The following is a 19869-nucleotide window of genomic DNA, read 5'->3' on the forward strand; positions in this document are numbered from 1 at the left end:
CAGGTGCAAAACCGATCATCTATGTAGTACTGTGAAGTAGTAAGCAGAGCCCCTACTTGCATGTTTGCAATGAGTTTATATGGCTTTCTCCATAATTGCCTCCTAAATGGAGAAATACAATGTTAAAGCATTAGCTAATTATTTATTTTCGTTACTGCAATATACTAACATTTATCACTTTTACTTGTATACACTGAAAAGATCAATTGGCTGCACTGGTGAAGTAATAGTTTAGATGGAAAAAACAGGTTAAGTAAGTCAGGCCCGTTTCTAGGGCCGTGCGGCCCGTGCGGCTACCCTGAGCGCTGAGGGAGAAGGGGGCGCCATGATGGAGGGGGAGCCGCAGCTGTGGGGAGGAAGCCAGGTCTGTATGTGCTGGCACGTACCCCTAGCAGCTCTTTTTAGGGGGCAGCTACTCGACTGCCGTCCGCCCGTGTTTGAAGTTTTTTTGTTCTGTTTTTTAAGCACCATTCCCCCTCCCTGGTGTAGGCGAGAAGCTGAGTTTAGTGGCCACGGGCGCAGGGGGGGTCGGGTTGGAGAGAAAGGTGCCAGTGATGTACTGCTTACGTGTCCCCTATCCAGCAGCAAATCTCGCTGCTCTCCCCGCGCTGCCTGGAATCACCTAGGTAACTCAATGCTAAGCGGCAAGTGGTGCCGTTTAGTGTTCAGTTAACATGGTCACTGTTCCAGGCAGTGCGAGGAGAGCAGCGCAAGATTCACCGCTGGCCTAGGGGGACACGTGAGCAGTGTTCTCTCTCCCTCCCTGTTTCCCTCTAGTGCTGGCTTTTATTCTTCCCATCGTTACGCGACCCCAGCAGGAAGCAGCGAGGGAGGGAGAGAGGTGAAGTGCTGCTGCTGCCGGCTCCAGGGGGGACCGGAGGTACTGAAAACAGGGGGAACGGGCACATGTACAAAGAGGACAGAGGTGACACACGGGGTCGGGGGAACACAGGCGGCCAGGATGACCGAGGTGACACACAGAGGAACATAGGAGGCACAAGGGGGTCAAAAGTGATACACAGGGGAACAGAAACGGCACAAGAGGGACAGAGGTGACACACAGGGAAGAACAGGCACACAAGGGGGGCAGAGGTGACACACAGGCGGGGACAGGTGGCACAAGGGGGGCACACAAAGGTGACACACACAGGGAACACAGGCACACAAGCGGGGCAGAGGAGACACACAGGGAAGAACAGGCACACAAGGGGGACAGAGGTGACACACAAGGGGGGAACAAGTACATAAGAGGCACATAGGTGATACACAAGGGAACACAGGCAGCACAAGGGAGACAGAGATGACACATAGGGGGAAACATAGGCGGCACAAGGGAGACAGAGGTGACACATAGGGGGGAACACAGGCGCCACAAGTGAGACAGGTGATTCATGGGGGAACAGACATACAAAGGGGACAGAGATGACACACGGGGAACAAAGGCGGCACAAGAAGGACATGGGTGACACAAAGAGGAACACAGGCAGCACAAGGGGGACAGAGGTGACACATAGGGGGGAACACAGGCAGCACAAGGGAGACAGAGGTGATTCATGGGGGAACAGGGGCACAAGAGGGACAAAGATGACACATGGGGGGAACAGACATACAAGGGGGACAGAGATGACACACAGGGAACAAAGGCGGAACAAGAAGGACATGGGTGACACAAAGAGGAACACATGTGGCACAACAGGGACAGAGGTGACACAAAGGGGAAACACAGGTCACAAGGGGGACAGAGGTGACACACAAGGGAAACAGAGGTGGCACACAGGGGTAACAGACATGGCACAAGCGAAACAAACTTGACATGGGGACAAAAGAGGCACACTGTTTGTATTTTGGGGAATATGTTGCCACATTATGTGTATTTGGGGGATACACTGCCGGATTGTGTGAATTTTGAGGGATACACTGTTGCACTATGTGTGTTTTGGGGAATACACTGCTGGATTGTATTTTAGGGGATATGCTGCTACACTATGTGTATTTTGGGGGATACACTGCCGGAGAAGTATCTTCTAGGGAAATGCTGCCAAATTATTTGTATTTTATGGAACTGTTTAGTGCCGGGAGAATCTACTGTTTTTAACTATAGCCCATATATGGAGTGCTGGGACCATATATGGAGTGCTGGGACTCACTCCGATCTCTTTGACAGCTCCCATCAAATTGTGCCAATACTGTGTCAATATTTAGTTATATAGCACTGACATCTTCTACAGCACTTTACAGAGTACATAGTCATGTCTCTGACTGTCCCCAGAGTAGCTCTCAATCTAATCCTACCATAGTCATAGTCTAATGTCCTACCATATTATTATTATGTATTTATATAGCTCTCAATCTAGTCCTGCCATAGTCGAATGACCTGGCTAACCTATACTGTGGGCACCTATAACTGGCTCCACGGGGGGAGGGGGGGCGCAATTTTTACACCCTCGCCCTGGGTGCATTTTGGCCTAGAAACTGCCCTGATGTAAGTGATATTTATTCTTGATTAGTAAATATCAAATATATTTTATACTATTAAAAGTGCAATTTCTCCTTAAAGGACACCCGAGGTGAAAATAAACGAATGAAATAAACAATTGTATCCATCTTCCTTCTCCTAAAAATGACTTTTTAAGATATTTCACAGTTTTATTTTATATTTAAATCTACTTTTCAAGTTTTTACTGTTTTATTGTTTTAACTCAATTACACATTCATTGAAGTATGCCAGAGCTAAAATCCATGAACTATTGACTATTTTTATCTCTTTCCTGCTCTCAGAAGCCATTTTCTGCTAGGAAAGTGTTTTATAGATTTTAATTTCTTAGCAGTGAGGGTCACACTGTAGTCTGACTCAGTCCTGACCCATACAGGAACTGCAACTTACATTCCTGATGTTTAACTCTTTCAGGCAGAGAAAGAAATAAGGAACACAGCACAGTTATTTTTGTGCTTGGCACTGTACATACATATATCTATCTCATTATGTCACATTTCAGTTTGGGTATCCTTTAAGATTCGATGTTTTAGCACAGTTTTTATGAGGGAAGAAAGCTGCGTTGTGTGGCGCAAATTGACGTAAAAAGATTCTTTTGTCAATTGAAAACGAAAAAAATATTGATCTGAAAGTTGGACTTTATGATCGAATCAGAATGTAAAACCTTTTAAAAACCTTCCGTCAATGGGAACAATGAATAATTGCCTTCCGATTAGTTTTGATCGTTCAGATCACGTCAAAAGATTGAATCTGAAGGAAAAATTGTACCATCAATGGGCACCTTTAGGGTCATGCTGCCAAAGAGGTTCTGTGGAAAGTCTCTGTTCCTTCTTCCTCCTAAAGCTCCTTACTCACCACCGAGCGGGTCCTGTGACGTCCGCTTGATGACGGTCATTACCGATGCCTATTCCTGCCAGCGGATTTGCATGGCAGCATGCGACATTGCATGTCGGGAGCGAACGAGACTTGGGAGTTGTTGTGAATCTTAGCAATCTGATCCGCCATGGCGGTCGTTATTGTGGGGCGATGCAAAGCGATGTTCGCGTGGTCGTGTGCCTGTACCCACATCGTGATATCGCGTAAACGACAGATCAGCGCTCAAAAAATCATCAGGAAAATCGTCTGGAAAATCACAATGTGGGTACATAGCTTAAGGATACAGAATAACTCAATGTGTGTGTGTGTGTGTGTGTGTGTGTGTGTGTGTGTGTGTGTGTGTGTGTGTGTGTGTGTGTGTGTGTGTGTGTGTGTGTGTGTGTGTGTGTGTGTGTGTGTGTGTGTGTGTGCGACCCACAAGTGCCTAACAATAAATACAGCACAGTTCAAAGTGACAGTGTACAGTGGTTTACTCACAGTGAGGGAGACTGGCTAGTAGGATGACTTTCACATGGTCTCTTTGTGCTATGTCTTAGATTTTTCTTGTCATTTGGAGAAAATAATTATTAACTTACTTAATTTGGGCAGCACGGTGGCGTAGTGGTTAGTGCTCTCGCCTTGCAGTGCTGGTTCCTCAGTTCGAGTTTGTATGTTCTCCCTGTGTCTGCGTGGGTCTCCTCCAGGCACTCCGGTTTCCTCCCACATCCCAAAAACATACAGATAAGTTAATTGGCTCCTCCCTAAATTGGCCCTAGACTACAATACATTTACTACACAATACATACATAGACATATGACTATGGTAGGGATTAGATTGTAAGCTCCTTTGAGGGACAGTTAGGGACAAGACAATATATACACTGTACAGCTCTGCGTAAGATGTCGGCGCTATATACATAATAATAATAATAATACATTTTCTGTGAATTAATTAGCTTCAGTATAGAGCCAACACATTGGCCTTCCATAAAGCTTGTTTTGTTCACAGTGGAAAATTTGATAAAGCACGTAGAAAGGCAAAACTGTTAGGCAGGGTTCACACGTATCAAAAATCATGTGTGAATTAAGAGTTTGCAAAAAAGGGGTTCGAATCACATACGAGTCAATAGATTTTGAAAATTCCAAAATTGCATTGGCGTTTTGCATGCACGAAAAAAAAGCTTACAAATTTGCCCATCGCATGTGAATTCTCATTTACTTTCATCAGCTACTGTGGAAAAGCGCAAATGAATGCGAACAGTGTACCAAAGATTTGCATGCGAAAAAAACATTAACTGTTTCTGCACTGAGAAGTGTGAACGCTCTCAAGTAATTTATAGTAATATAAGGCAAATGCAAAAACCAAAGAAACATGTTCTTGTCTATCACTTACACAAAGTTAGTTATGTGGCATAGATGTCAGGGTTGAGGAGTCAACTGCCTTCCCCTGGGCAACAGAACAATGGACTATATTTGTCGTAGTGGTCAGTACCCGTTGCTGCTTTCATTCTCATAAGCATGGAGCTAATGAATAGGCTGCCTTTGTCTGTCCTTCATCTCAGAAGTGAGTCTGACCCCTTTCTCCTGTAGCTTGTCATTCTAAATATAGACCATTCACCATTGTGTGAACATGGAAGTTTCATTTTATTGCATCCTGCATGGACAAAACAGTACAAAGAAAACATAAAGAGTCCTTTTTTTACCTTTGCGGAGTCTCCGTGTAGTGAAATATTAGTTTCTTAGGATTCCAATGGGCTTAAAATAACAATTATGTTCTACTTTGTTCTTTATTTGTAACTTTAACAATCATTTTCAAATGGTTATTTTGTGATCTCATACCTAAGTTTCCCGGGAGAAAGTATCTGCTTTCCAATCTGCATTTTCCCCTGATAAGATAAGCCACAGCTGCTAGCTCCTCCCTCCTCTGACATAAACGTATAGGCTCAGCTAGACGATCCGTGAATGTTTACGTGGTTGTTAGCCTGTGGGCCTTTGGATTGGGCATCCACATCTAACTACTGTCTCATCTTAGTAAGCTTGAAGCCCTAGTTCCCGTCATCAGTCTCTATCTTCTATTTGGCATAATACAGTATGTACTTCTTTTACTTACTCCTCTCCTCATTCTCTGTAGAAAGTCACACAATTTCCTGCTGCCATCCCTCTGACATCACATGAGAAGTCACTGCAGGAGATGGATATGAGAGGAAAGCTACTAGGAGGGCAAGGCAGGTAGGAAAATAGTAACTGCAGTGCACACCATGACAGGCAGCTATAACAACACCTGCTTCCCAGAGCCACTCTATTTTGACGGAGGAGGGTTGTACAGCTATACAGGGTATTATGGCATTATTAAGCAGAGTATGACTGTACAAGGTGAGCCAGGAATTACTGGAGGAAATGGTCATGGTTTGGGGCAAGGGTGATGGTGAGGGAAATCATGGTAACTGTTGTAATGTGGCGTCCGCATGACCAACTCCTCTGCACACTGATGTCACACCGCCCTACTACAGACTTACAATCATAGTAAGATCGACCAAGTGTTTTACTTTCTTAAAAATCAATGAAAAATGTATGCTGGGGTTGGATAAAACCCAGGTGACAGGTAGCCAAACCTTACAAATAAAGTTGCTGTCTATTGTTTGAGTTGTTGTTAGTGGATTTCATATCAGTTTGTCTACCCCTGATCAATAGACTATTTTCTAAGCAGCGGCATAACTACTGGAGAGCAGCCCCTGCGATCGCAGGGTAGACCGGAGCTGTGGTGGTGGGTCCCAACTACCACTTCATTCCCTTCAATAAATAGGTCAATTCTTCAGATCAGGTGCTTGTATCGCTACACTTGTTTTACAATAGGCCTCCAGCTGGGATAGTCACCAAGGATAGGCAAGGGAAACTGTGTGAAAATTTGGGACCCATCACAGTTTTGCTGGGGGCCCCAAGATGTGTAGTCATGCCCCTGTTTATAAGAAAATCGTTTAATAAATGCAATAACAAAAAGTGGACTGAGAACAGGGCACCCGGTAAGTCAGAAGAACTGTATACACAGATGCTGAAATACCAGGCAACTTTCCAACTTTAGCCAATGAGGCTTTCTGGACAGAATCTGTATGGCTTGATTGCAGAGGTGGAGATCCAGTTACAAATACTGTGTATGTGGTAGCCATTATGAGAATAAAGAATCATAACGGGTGCCTCTAGAAGCCTATCATTTTGCCAATGGGTTAATGAAGCAGTTCTGCTGGCAGTGGTTCCAGATACAACATGGCTCCTGCAGATAGTGGATGGTGAGGGCTATTTGAAGTGTTACTGGAGAGAAGTTACCTTGCGCCAATATGAAATCTTTGTGAGAGTAAAGGCGTTCTTTCTCTTTATGTCTGGGGTAGCTATGTAAATAAGTATTCCTATCCAATAACTGCTAACCAACTCCCCCTCTCAAGTATTAACTGTAAGAAGAAGTCCACAGAGGAAAAAATGGATTAATTATAAAGTATGTGGAAGAAGAACAAACATTTTGTTTTGAAGATGCTTATTTCTTTTGTCTTCTTTTAACCAAAGAGACTTTGTAAATAATCATGTTGCAAGGCCTGTGCTATGAGCGTCGTGCACTGGGGATTGCACATCCAGGGTATTGCCTTGAACGCTAAAGAAGCACATAGGGGAAAACAGATGTGTTAATAAATCATAAACTGCTTCTACTGCGCTTTGTGCAGCACATCAGAGTCCAGAGATGGGAGCTCACAGCTATTTTGCCAAAGGAAAATGGGCCCACTCCAGTAATTACTTCTGTTTAGACATCAGAAACTTGTGTAGCTGACAGGAGGTCATAGGGCAGGTCTTTCTGGATCATGTCACCTAAAGGGCTTTAAGGATTATTTCTTCTAAGGCAGCTCTGGCTATTGATCATTCACACCAGTATTGATTGTCCCTGCGCTGTCATTGACTACTTAGATGTTCATGGAGGTGTAATGTCGGTCTTTCAATTAAAAATGAATGAAGCATGCTGGTAAGAGGTATAGCGTACACATAAAACACTTAAAGAAGACCTCCAGTTAAGTAAAAATATTGAGAGGATTAGCATTCCTCCTGTTCACCTGCGTAGTCCAGATCCTGAATCATCAGCTTTTTGTTTTTGGTCAGATAATATTGTATTAATGCAAAACCAAGTGCTATTTTTTTCTTTATATAAAAGATCATCAGTATCTATGCAAAATTCTTTATTTTATAGATTGATCAGGATGGAAGGTTCTATCACGTACTAGTGACAGATGTGGTTCTGTAAGAATTGTTCACATGTTGAAAATTGTAAATTCTTCAATAATTACAAAGATAATTGATTGTTTAATAGATTGTTGTCATGACCTGTAGCTGACTTCAGGGCGACTTACATTTTTATGTTGTAAGTCCACTTTAACCACTTGAGGACCACAGTGGTAAAGACCAGGCTGCTGTTTTCATATTTGGCCACTGCAGCTTTAAGGCCTAGCTGCAGGGCCACACAACACAGCACACGAGTGATCCCCCTCCCCCTTTTCTCCCCACCCACAGAGCTCTCTGTTGGTGGGGTGTGATCGCCCCCCCCTTGTGTTTATTTTTTTTAAATAAATATTTATGTTCATTTTTTTGTACTTTTTTTGTACTAATTTTGTGTGTTGTTTTTTCAGAAATCCCCTCCCACCCCCCAGACGGCCAATCACGCGATCGGCTGTCATAGGCTCCTGCGTATGAGAGCTGATTGCTCTCTTGTCCCCTAGGGGGACATCCATGTCACACGGCTGTCCCCAGTACAGCCCTGCTGCTGATCGCAGCACTGTACTATGTAAACAGACGGCGAGCACGCCGTCTAACAGTGGAGACTGAAGACGGGGCGGAGCTGCGCCCCCGAGAAGGAGATGCGCGCGCACCCTGCGTGCAATCTCCCTCAGTAGTCGGCTCCAGGACCTGACACCAATCGGCGTTAGGCGGTCCTGGGGCTGCCGCCGTGGCCAAGCCCGTGGCTGTGGAGCGGTCTTCAGGTAGTTAAAGCGGACTGGAATTATTATAGGGAATTAGAGTATTAAAACAAAAAAAAAAAGTATTTGGCTTGAGGAATGCCCTATAAACAATAGGAAAGGAACACAATTATGCAATGAGTAAAAGTTCACCTCGGATTCACTTTAAGTCGACAAGGCAACACTGTGCCATCTTTGTCCCCTGTGCCTCCTCTGTGCCCCCCTGTGCCTCCTAACTTTGTATCACCTTGAATGTACATGACTGCCTGCATCTTATAGATTTATTATATTATAGATTTTCCTGTAGAGGCAACGCCAACAAGTGCGATTTTACAGGACACAATGTAGTCAGAGAGGGACTGAAAGGGACCAGAAACTAGTTTCTCCCACAGAATAACTGATCCCCCCCCCCCGACTCCCCCCCCACCCCCCATATCCTTCTGCTGATGGATTAACTCTTTGTGGCCAGCACTGCAGTTACAGCTTAGTTTTAAAATGATAAAAATCTGTTGAGCTGCAGTTTTGGCCTGAAAGAAAACTTAAGGTGTCCATCAATTACACAGTCTTGGTTGGACAATCCTACCAAATACATGTAGTAGAAGGGTAAACTGGGTGAATATATTTTGAATGGATACTTTAGGTAGCCCCTTACATTACATAGAAGTGGTAAGGTTGAACAATCAAGATTGTTGCATTAATGGGTAGCACCATAGGGAGGTAACGGAAAACCAAAGCTTTCCGCTAGCCAGAAAACACCCACTATGCCGCCAGCTGCATGCTTTCAACATGGATCGCTGCGTCACATGACTGACTTTTCCAAAAGTGAATTTCTATGACACTGCTGCATCAATAATGGCATAGTCCCCTTTTCATCTTTATTTACAGTAGATGATCTGGGAGGATGAGCTAGACCTTTAATGATGTCTCCTACTTTGCCCAAGCTAGTTTCTAATGAGACAACTTGAAAAGAGGTGGGCCGGCACTCAGAATGACCGTGATGACAGTATGATCAGCTGTATAGATGGGCAAACTTCAGCAAAAACTGCGTGCTCAAGACAGTGTTGGAAACATGGCATCAAACGTAGAAAAGAAAGAGGAAATGATGTCTGGCACTGTAGTTTAATTTTCAGCAGCAAGTGTACAGCAGTAGTATACAAACATCCATACAGGGTATGTGACACAAGATGTGGTACTTATCGTGCTGGTTGCTGGAGGTGGGAGGCACTGTGGGCGCCAGTGGGTGCACGGCCTTACGACCGTTTCGCTTGGGGTGAGCCTTTCTTCCTCTGAGGCCTAACGTGCACGTTAGGCCTCAGAGGAAGAAAGGCTCACCCCAAGCGAAACGGTCGTAAGGCCGTGCACCCACTGGCGCCCACAGTGCCTCCCACCTCCAGCAACCAGCACGATAAGTACCACATCTTGTGTCACATACCCTGTATGGATGTTTGTATACTACTGCTGTACACTTGCTGCTGAAAATTAAACTACAGTGCCAGACATCATTTCCTCTTTCTTTTCTAGTTTCTAATGAAATGCTGTTTATCATTACTATTGTTTTAGTTATCAGATAACTTAAATCTTCTTAAAAAATTGAAACTCTGTTTGTCTAAAACAATGGATGCAATTCACTGACTGGTATGCAGGATTTACCAAAATTTCTAATCTCTGCTTGTGCCATTGGTTCGCAGTATTCCCAAAAATTCCCACTTTCTAGAAACTGTTTAACTGATTGCTATGCTGCCTTCGCCGAGCAACTTGCAGTGGAAAATCAGTGATTTGGGCACTTTCTATTTGAAATCTCTGATTTTGTAGACGAAAGCTCCATAGATTGTGCGAGCATTGCACTGTGCTGTTAAGAAATCAAGAAAAATAATCTACTATGTATGTGGAATATACTGATACAGTAAAAATAATCAATAAACACAGAAACATTAAATACAAGATAACAGATGTGGAGGGTGAAGAGTGGCAACAACTGCTGCTCTGACGCTAGAATAGAATAACATAAATATTGTTTGTTTTGATTTTTGCTTGAAACCTCCGTTACATGACAGCGAATGGAAAGGACAGAGTGGGGTCAGGCTGGATATTCCACTGATAGAACTGAACTCCTGCATATCAGAGACTTATTATAATTCTTTTGTTATTTACTGACAAAAAAGGGATCTAATGCCTGACACACCTACCGGCGCTGCGTTCACTTTCCACCCGGCAAGAAATATAAGACAAGGCCAAAGCTTAAATTAAAATCCTTAGGTTCTTATCTTCTTCCCACAGGAAAGCAAATCTGTGTTGAAAACCGTAAAATTAAGAGGAGAGCTAGGATGGCATAATTTAGAGAGAATTCATGGTGCTAGATTTTGTGAGCTCTATGACTGCAGGGATAGGGCCAGCCGTTACTAAGATACAGCAATGCAGCCTCCTATAGATTGAAGACTGGAGAAAAAAAAGGCCTGGAAATAAAACCAGAATCAAGCACATTTTTCTATATATTATGTCTATTAACGGTACCAAAAAAAAAAACGGTTATTCTGCATTGGGTATAGTGACGTTTTGTGATTTAACATTATTTATGTATGCGCTTTTTACCCCTTTGTTTCCTTTGTCTGTGGCAGCATGGAGAAGGAGTACAGATCAATAAATACAAGCTTTATTTATAAATCAGGTGGACATCAATACATAGCTTGCCCTTTGACTCTCACGTTGCAGCTGTAGGTCCTGGGTTTCATATTCACCAAGGACACTATCTGCAGTGGGTTTGTATATTCTCCTCGTGTTTGTGTGGTTTTTCCTCTGCATTACAACATTGTACTGATAAATGAATCGATGATGAGCCTGGGACTGGTTGAGTTATTAGATTGAAAGCCACTTTCATTAACAGATTGACTCTTAAAATCAAGAGACTGAACTCCTAGCAGGAGTTGATTTTAAATGAGGGAGTTGAAAACACTGTATTGTACCAAGTTAGAACTCTTGATCTGCAGCAATGAAAATTACCACTGTTCTCCTGCGATACAGCACTGGTCATAATATTGGTGTTACGGTATATATAAATTCTGGAAAGTAAATTCTCTAAACAACAGCAGTTTTATTTTATTTTCCTGTTTTTGTAATGCCTGGTACACACCATTCAATATAGACGAGTCGAACCGATTATTTCCGGCAGGTCTGATCAGATTTCGGATCGTATTTCTGAACACTTATATATGTTACGGCCCAAACCAGAAATCGGCCAATTCTAGAATTGGCCGGCCATTTCTAGAACTGGCCGATTTGACGTCGGCCAAAGTCCAAAATGCTGGGAATTTCTGACATTGGCCGGCCAGTTCTAGAAACGGCCAAAGTCAGTCGGCCAAAGTCCAAAACGCAAAAATCCCAGAACATCCCGGGTCCTGTCCAGAAACATGAATGGCACTCGGAAACTTCTTTCTATTTGTTAGTTACAGCTGATACAAATCCTGCAATAAATCTGCAGTGTGTATACATCCTGCTTTCTTGGGAGCAGGCATATTGTTAACATCCTGTGCTTTTAAATTAGCTGCTCTGCTGTGGCAGTCAGGTGGGTGCTATGCGTGGCTGGAGGGGGGGGGAGGCTTTGCTGAGGGGAGGGGGGGCCTTTGCTGGGCGCTTTGCATGGCGGGGGGAGGGGATTTCCAGGGCGCTTTGAATGGCGGGGGGGGGAGGGGGATTTGCTGGGCGCTTTGCATGGCTGGGGGGAAGGATTTGCTGGGCGCTTTGCATGGCTGTGGGGGGGGGGGGGGAGGGAATTTGCTGGGTTTTTGCATGGCTGGGGTTTGATATGCTGGGCCCTTTGCATGGCCAGGGGGGCTTTGCTGGGCACTGTGCATTGCTGGGGTAGTTTTGCATGGCTGTGGGGGGTGGGGGCTTTTCTGGCTGCTTTGCATGGCTGGGGGGAGGGATTTGCTGGGCGCTTTGTATGGCTGAGGGGGGGGGGGGGGTATTTGCTGGGTTTTGCATGACTGGGAGGGGGGGATGTGCTGGCCGTTTTGCATGACTGGGGGGGGGGGGGGGGGTCTGCTGGCCGTTTTGCATGGCTGGGGGTAAATGCTGGGCGCTTTGCTGGGAACTGTGCCTTGCTGGGGTAGTTTTGCATGGCTGTGGGGGCTTTTCAGGCTGCTTTGCGCTTTGCATGACTGGAGGGGGGCAGCCTGCGCTATTTCCAGACCCCAGATCAGAGCGGCGGAGAGGAGCTGAGCAGCGCGCACACTACCCGCCCTGACCCATACACTTCACATGCGGAAGTGAGCAATGACGTCACCTCTGCATGAAAGTGTATGCGTCTTGCGGGTCGCGTGTGCGGCGCTGCTCTGCCTCTCTTTACCTCTCCGGTCCGGGTCGTCCTGATGTGAGGTCTGGCTAGCGGCATCAGGGGAGGGAGAGGTGAGCGGCAGTTCGGGACTTGGCCGGTCACACTTAGCCAGAACGCGTTCTGGCCGGCCAAAGTCCGGAGGAAACGTTTATGGCCGCATCAGCCGGCCACTTCTAGATTCGACCGGCCAGAACCCGAAGTGGCCAGACTTCGGGTTCTGGCCGTAACATATACAAAATTGATCAGAAAACTGATTGGAAATCAGATCGTACCTGTCGGTATAATAGATTCAACCCATCTATCTGACAGGAAATTGCATGGTGTGTACCAGGCATAAGATTTGTTGTCCTGTATTAAATAATACACCATTAGCAGGGAAATCACCCCATTGCACATTGTTGTTTTTCCAGTGATGCCCTATAGAGAATTTTACCGAGATAAGTGTCTGCTGTTTCACCACTAGTCATGTTGTGGTCACATAATGGTGGATCCGTGTACAGCTGGCAGCATTTTATAAGTCAACGGTAATGATACAAAAGTGGGAGGGACATACAAGGTTACTTTTTACAGGATGTAAATATTTTCAGGAAGATATAAAATATTCATATTTTTGCAGCGCTAAATGCTAATTTCACTAACATTAATAACTAAAAAAGATTCCTGTTTTACGGATGTGTCAAGCAAGGCTACGTCCATAGAGAGGCATGGGACTTAATTGGCCAAGAAACCAGGCCCTTATTCAATTCTCATTTTCTCCCAGGAGATATTTTTTCAGCTTATCCTTAACATAACTTTTTTGCACTCTGCAATTGAAAAAGTAAGTGAAAAAGTGCCATCAAAATAATTAGCATTTTTCTGCTTGCTGGTGGCTTAAAGGCATTTCATTGATAAGGTGTAAAAATATCACCCAGGAGAAAACTTAGGAGAAAAGAGAAAAGGACCCTGGATTGGAGGATGCTTTTTATCAGCACCAAAAATGTAACATTCATTTTTCATAGTTCATATGATTCAAAAAGAAAAACAATTGTGTAGTTCTAAACATGAGTAAATAAACTATCTCAATCATATTCCTTCCATGTAACCTTGAACATAGTATTGTACAGTGGATAATGGCAAGCACAAGCTATGACAACAACATCAGTACTAAAACAAATATGTACATTTTTAATGACTTCCATTTTGATAATAATACAATAGATTGCCCGAGGCCTCATTCACACAAGCGTCTTGGCTCTTCTCTTCTTGGCAGTATTCCCATCTAAAACAAGCGCCATGCTATTAAATGGGAATACGTGGGAATTTGTTACTATGGTTTGTTCAGTGTCTTGTTTTCCAAGTGGTAAAAACACAATCACAATCTCAGGAGCAGCACATGCCTCCTAAACCCGCATTCCTTCATTCCGCATTCTTACAGCCTTCAGGATTGGGTTTGTCTCTAGTTCTTAATGCAGGAATGAAACGTGATGCAACAAGAGGTGGTGGCAAAATATTGACAAAACTAATGCATGTGAAACAGGCACTACTGGCAAGCAGTGAGTGATCCACTACATTGAATCTCAGTCAGATTTCTGTTGAAATGATGAAGTTTTTATAACACTTTCACCTTGCAGCAGTAAAGTCCCATAATCAAATTTGGGGCCAGGCCGCTATTTGTATGTGCTCCCCATGAATGTGTGGTTTTTCTGTAAGCGTTCCTGTTTCTTCCCACGTCCAAATACATACTGTAAGAGTCAAAGGGATCTAAGTGCTGTTTTCATAAAATATATATAATGAACCTTGTAAATGGTGTGGGTGACAAGAATTACTTACCATCGGGCAGCTGCCCCCTCAGTCCAGAGCCACAGGTGACACAGTTTGAAGCGCTGGCAAGGTAGGGTGCATCACTGCCTGCTACAATGCATGCTGGGAGATGTAGTCTTCTATGAGATGTACACGCATTAAAGGACTACATCTCCCGACATGCATTGCAGTGGCCAGGGATGCTCTGGTCGGGGCCCACCTCAGCCAAGTGTGTACAGCACCTCCTAATCCCCCTCAATGCTTTTCCTGGTTTATCCATAGTAGCAGATCACATGGCCGAGGTCATTGCTCTTTCCCGTTTTGTTGTACACTGGTCCACCAGCCCTCCTCTCCCCTCCATAGCAACAGAAAACAATGCTAGCCTATCACCATTATTACCATGAAGGTGCAATGCAAAGCTCCATTCACCTGCTTGAAAAGGTAAAATTTGAACTCTAGGACATTTGTGAAACAGGATGGGAGCAATACTGTTTGCAATACTGAATAAAAATAATAGTTTTTAGTGTAATGTCATTTACCATAAACAGCTTTACTATAATGATACAAAAGTATTCTGAACCTATAGAATATTAAAATCCCCATGTAACCATATAGTATGAGTGTCTGCTGAAAAGGGCAATATGCCTTCACCAAGAGTTGTACTTCTTGTTATCGTTACTTATATTCTACTACCTTTTTCCACTCATTATTTGAAATACAGAGTACCCAGCAAGCTCATGGTGAACCAGAACTCCTAGGAGTGTGTAAGGGGGCTACAAAGGACCAAAAAGCCCTCTTACTAAAATGTTATGCAAAATAAAAGTTTGCCTTCTCAAGTACCTTCTGTTTTATTTGAAATATATATGGTTGTTAACACAAAAATCTTCTGCGGATGCCTCTGGTATATTGTGATCAATACTGTTAATTGATATACTCAAACAATGTCTGTCAGCACAAGCAAAACAAATAGAAGTAGAAAAAATGTAGAAATAGGAGTTAGATGGACTGCGTTCTGTGTTTTGGGTGACATACAGGTTAAGAGCTGCTTCAGTCATCACTGCATACGAATGCTCTCAGCTAACTCAAACATGGTGACAAAGCCTGTGAGTGAGTGACATACCTGGGAGAATGTTTACTGTCCTCTAAGCGGCTGTCAGGGGAAGCCTGCACTAAAACATGAAGCCTGGAAACTTAGTGTTTTTTTTCCTCTTTGATGCATTGGATAGTTGTGGCAACATCATCATTATTACAACGTTATCTTTTCTGGAAATGTGGCAGTCTTGCTGTAATGAAAGCTCACCCCTAGGAACACTTCTAAAATATTAGTGACCAGGGGCTTCTGCAGCCAGAAATACACTTTTGAGTTGAAGTTTAGCAGGATCTGTGTTATTCCCTCAGTGCAGCACCTCCCACTCATTCTCCCCTTCCCTCTCCATAGAACACAACAGGCTGCTTGGCACAGTGATCATTGTTAAACTGCAGTGAAATTGCTCAGCCTGACTAAAGCAGAACATGTATTATTCTTTGCCTGATGAATCCATGTCGTGTTTTCATTGTCGTTCCAGTCAAACAAGGTGCCAGTTGTGCAGCCGTCACATGCGGTACATCCGCTCACGCCTCTCATCACTTACAGCGACGAGCACTTCGCCCCAGGAGCACATCCTTCACATATTCCGTCAGATGTCGGCTCAAAGCAAGGTATGAACTACTGCAGTAATGCAAGAGAACCTGCCTGTCACCTCTTTTATGCTGAAGCTTCCTATTCTACTGAATTGTCTTGAAAGTGAGAGCGCTCGCCTATATGATGGAAATATTGGTTATACCGAAACAATAACTGTAACTAATGTTCTTCTAAAAATTTGCTGAATTGTCAACAGCTGAAACAAAGGTTTCCCAGGGGAGGGGGGTTGGGGGAGGGGGGAGAGTAAGGCTGGTTTCACATATGGGGCAGTGGGATAGTCCTGCAGCAGGGGAGCCCAGGGCAGGACAATCGCACTGCACCATTTCCTTTTCAAGTTAGCCTGCGGCAAAGTGCGCTGACAGGGTAATGTGCAATAATCCCCCCCAGCACAGTGACGTTCTACCTGCTGGACAGGAAGTACATCACTGTTTTTCCAGTGTTACTGCTCATACTGCTTGGCAACTAACTGCTAAGTTTGCGTCGTCTCTGTGTCCCGATGACCACTTCCGCCACATTGTGTCGCAGTGAGGGTAGTGTGGCCAGTTTCATACATAATTATGACCACTGTGACGGGGGAACGGCAGGGAAGCGTACCACGACACAATGTGACACAGTATGTGTGAAAGTAGCCTAAGGACCCGTTTCCACTAGCCACTGTGCGCGGATGGGAGACGTGCAGCGGCACTTCCGGGTCTGCGGGAACGCAGATGAATCCCAGAAGCCGTGCCATGCCATTCGATCGAAATCGGCTACAAATCGATTGAATTGGGAATTTGATAGAATTGATTTCTAAAATCGACCAGTGTATGGGCCCCTTTACAAGCTCCCTGCAGGGAAAGCTGAATGCATCCGAACTGGAGATAACATTATCTTGTGTTTACTTAATTGTATCAAGTGAGGAATGTAAACATTCTCTGGCAATTCAGACACTCCAGAAGACAGAGAGATACTCTGAAAGCATTTCTGAGTACATTACAATACGAATACACCAGTTATGAATAAAATGCAATGTCAACTTTCAGAGCAAAAAAATGTACTTTGGGAACTTGTCATTTCTAAATAAATAATAATACGCATGCAAAAAAGCAAATATGATAACTGTATGGGATATAAAAAGCAGGAAAACATGTTTTTATTGAATATTATGTCAGAGTTTTTATACCGCTTTAAAGGGACACTTAAGTCAAAAAAAAAAAAGAGTTTTACTCACCTGGGTCTTCCAATAGCCCCCTGCAGCTGTCCGGTGCCCTCGCCGCCTCCCTCCGATCCTCCTGGCCCCGCCGGCAGCCACTTCCTGTTTCGGTGACAGGAGCTGACAGGCTGGGGACGCGAGTGATTCTTCACGTTCCCAGACACATTAGCACCCTCTATGCTGCTATATGGTATATGATATATGCTATAGCAGCATAGATGGCGCTATTGTGGCCAGGAACGTGAAGAATCACTCGCGTCCCCAGCCTGTCAGCTCCTGTCACCGAAACAGGAAGTGGCTGCCGGCGGGGCCAGGAGGATCGGGGGGAGACGGCGAGGGCACCGGACAGCTGCAGGGGGCTATTGGAAGTCGTAGGTGAGTAAAACTCATTTTTTTTTGTTTGACTTAAGTGTCCCTTTAATCATGTAACTCCCATTAGATATCCTTGCATGTATGGGCTACAGTCTATTGAGGGACTGTATAAATAAGGGAAGAAAAAAACACACGTTTAATATCAGATCCATATGACTATACATATAAATTGATCCTAAAGCAGACAGACATTGCACAATCCAATATGAGAACTATACAAGCAGACCGTGGGTTGAGAGTAGTAATCTAACGTTATTAAATAAGTTAATAAAGTTGGTTTATTGCTTTGAAGCATTGCGTGCTGACAGATTTAACATCTATTATAGTGCAGAAACAGTCACAAAACATAAATCTCCTAAACTCTTTACACAATACGAGGGTCAATCATGTTATTAATAGTGAACCACTTTGTATTTGCATTTCAAAGCTGAGAAGTACAGTGCAGAGAATCCAGTGTCCCTTTAGGAAAGGGATCAGGTTTCAGTGGTAAGGTCATTAGTGCTATTTCTTGTAAAGTTTATATGTCTTCTACATCCTGACAAACTATAGCTTTGTGCTGGATTTTCTTTATATTATTTTTGTTCTGGAAGAAGTGCTACCAAGGCAAGACAGCTTGACCTTGCCGCCCAAAGGAGTGAGTCTGATGAAGAGCTTAGTAGAAGCTGAAGTGACAATCGGGAGCCAAATGAATCATATCAAGAGTGAGCATTAGAAGCCTAAAAATGATTCCTAATTAGTCAGCGATCCTCTGTGGTTCAACATGGAGAGAAGGAAAATGTATCGCAACCTTTAGGGAATGTATGTTAATGGACAGACCCTAATATAATGTACCTAATCCACAATCCTATTTCGGAGCCAAGTTTTTGGTAGCTGTCTGCTTTAAGAGTTATTGTTTGTATTTTGTATAACTTTCACAAGCAGATATGACCGTATAATAGATGCGCTGGTTTATAGGGAACGGCAGGCTTTTGTTGGTGCTGGTCCATGGGTACTAGTTGGGTTCTGAAGAGTTAAATTGAAATAAAAAATTGCCTAAGCACCTTATAAATGTAAATTTCATGGTTATTGAATTATGCATGCTGTTCATGTATATTTTTCCTCATCCATCAGAAAAATAGAACAGAACTGGAGAAGAGTGACTAATCCATTGAGGGCTGAGAAGGAATTAATGTCCTGCGGGGGTAGAATAGCAACACTTAACTTATTTTTTTTTTTTACACTGGATTCTACCATTATTTGCTGTACATTATGCTGCAGCTAAAATATTGTACATCATACTGGCATAGCTCTGCATCATGTGCATTTTTGCTTTATTAATAGGCATGCACAGGCATCCTCAAGCCCCAGACCTACCTACCTTCTACCCACTGTCTCCTGGAGGAGTGGGCCAGATGACCCCGCCCCTCGGCTGGTGAGTTTATGTTGCGCTTAGACATCTTCAATTCACATTGTGGCAGAAATACAAAACCAACCAATTGCTTAACCCAAATCGATATTCTATTGTTAATGGTTTTTCACCAGGAAGTCACACCCAGATGCACCATGGATATAAGCAATGTTCACACAATGCAAAAGACCTGAGATTCTGCCTGGGCTTCAAATAAAAAAACACACATGCTGGTGCACTCTGCAGGCTGGGGCCCCGAGCTCTGTCACCGCCCGGGACTCCCAAGTCCCGATGCAACACCAAGAGGGAGAGAACGGGTGAGCCCCGGTGCTCCCACCACCAGGGTATTCACCCTCCCTGCCTCTATGTAATTGCTGAATGCTGAATGGATGTGCCATAGAGGGGCATGTCCAAGGGTGCCTTCACACTTATCCCTGTGATTTCTGGCTGCAATGTTCCCATTTTTTTCATATTTTCAATTCTGCGGTTTGCTTTTCACATCCGATTGCAATCTGATTTTTCCATGCATACCAATGAAGTTCATTTACATACATTTGCATGCCATTAACTTGATATTGGTATTCAAATTTTCGCATTTGGAATACCAACACTCCTATTTCCATTGACTTCCATTGTATTGCATGTCCGATGCAAAAAAAAAGCGTAGACGTCTTTTTTTTCTGCAGAAACTTCAGAAGCAAAAATTCACACAACAATGCATGTCAAATTCGATGCCATTGGCTTGCATAAGATATGCAGCAAACACAAATTTGCAAAAATGCAATTCGCAC

At 43.9% G+C, this 19869-nt stretch overlaps 1 protein-coding gene across 3 annotated transcripts in view; it reads left to right on the forward strand.

Annotated features, from left to right (window-relative positions):
* The window catches only part of LEF1 (lymphoid enhancer binding factor 1), a 169744-nt gene that overhangs the window by 76828 nt on the left and 73047 nt on the right, over window positions 1–19869 (forward strand). For all 3 annotated transcript variants that reach the window (XM_068231175.1, XM_068231191.1, XM_068231183.1), the window contains 2 exons: window positions 16012–16144; window positions 19012–19102. In XM_068231175.1, the coding sequence (XP_068087276.1) occupies window positions 16012–16144; window positions 19012–19102 (224 nt within the window). The remainder of the gene's footprint in view (window positions 1–16011; window positions 16145–19011; window positions 19103–19869) is intronic.

Source organism: Hyperolius riggenbachi, chromosome 1 (genome assembly GCF_040937935.1).
Source record: "Hyperolius riggenbachi isolate aHypRig1 chromosome 1, aHypRig1.pri, whole genome shotgun sequence".
In the NCBI taxonomy this organism is placed as follows: Eukaryota; Metazoa; Chordata; class Amphibia; order Anura; family Hyperoliidae; genus Hyperolius; species Hyperolius riggenbachi.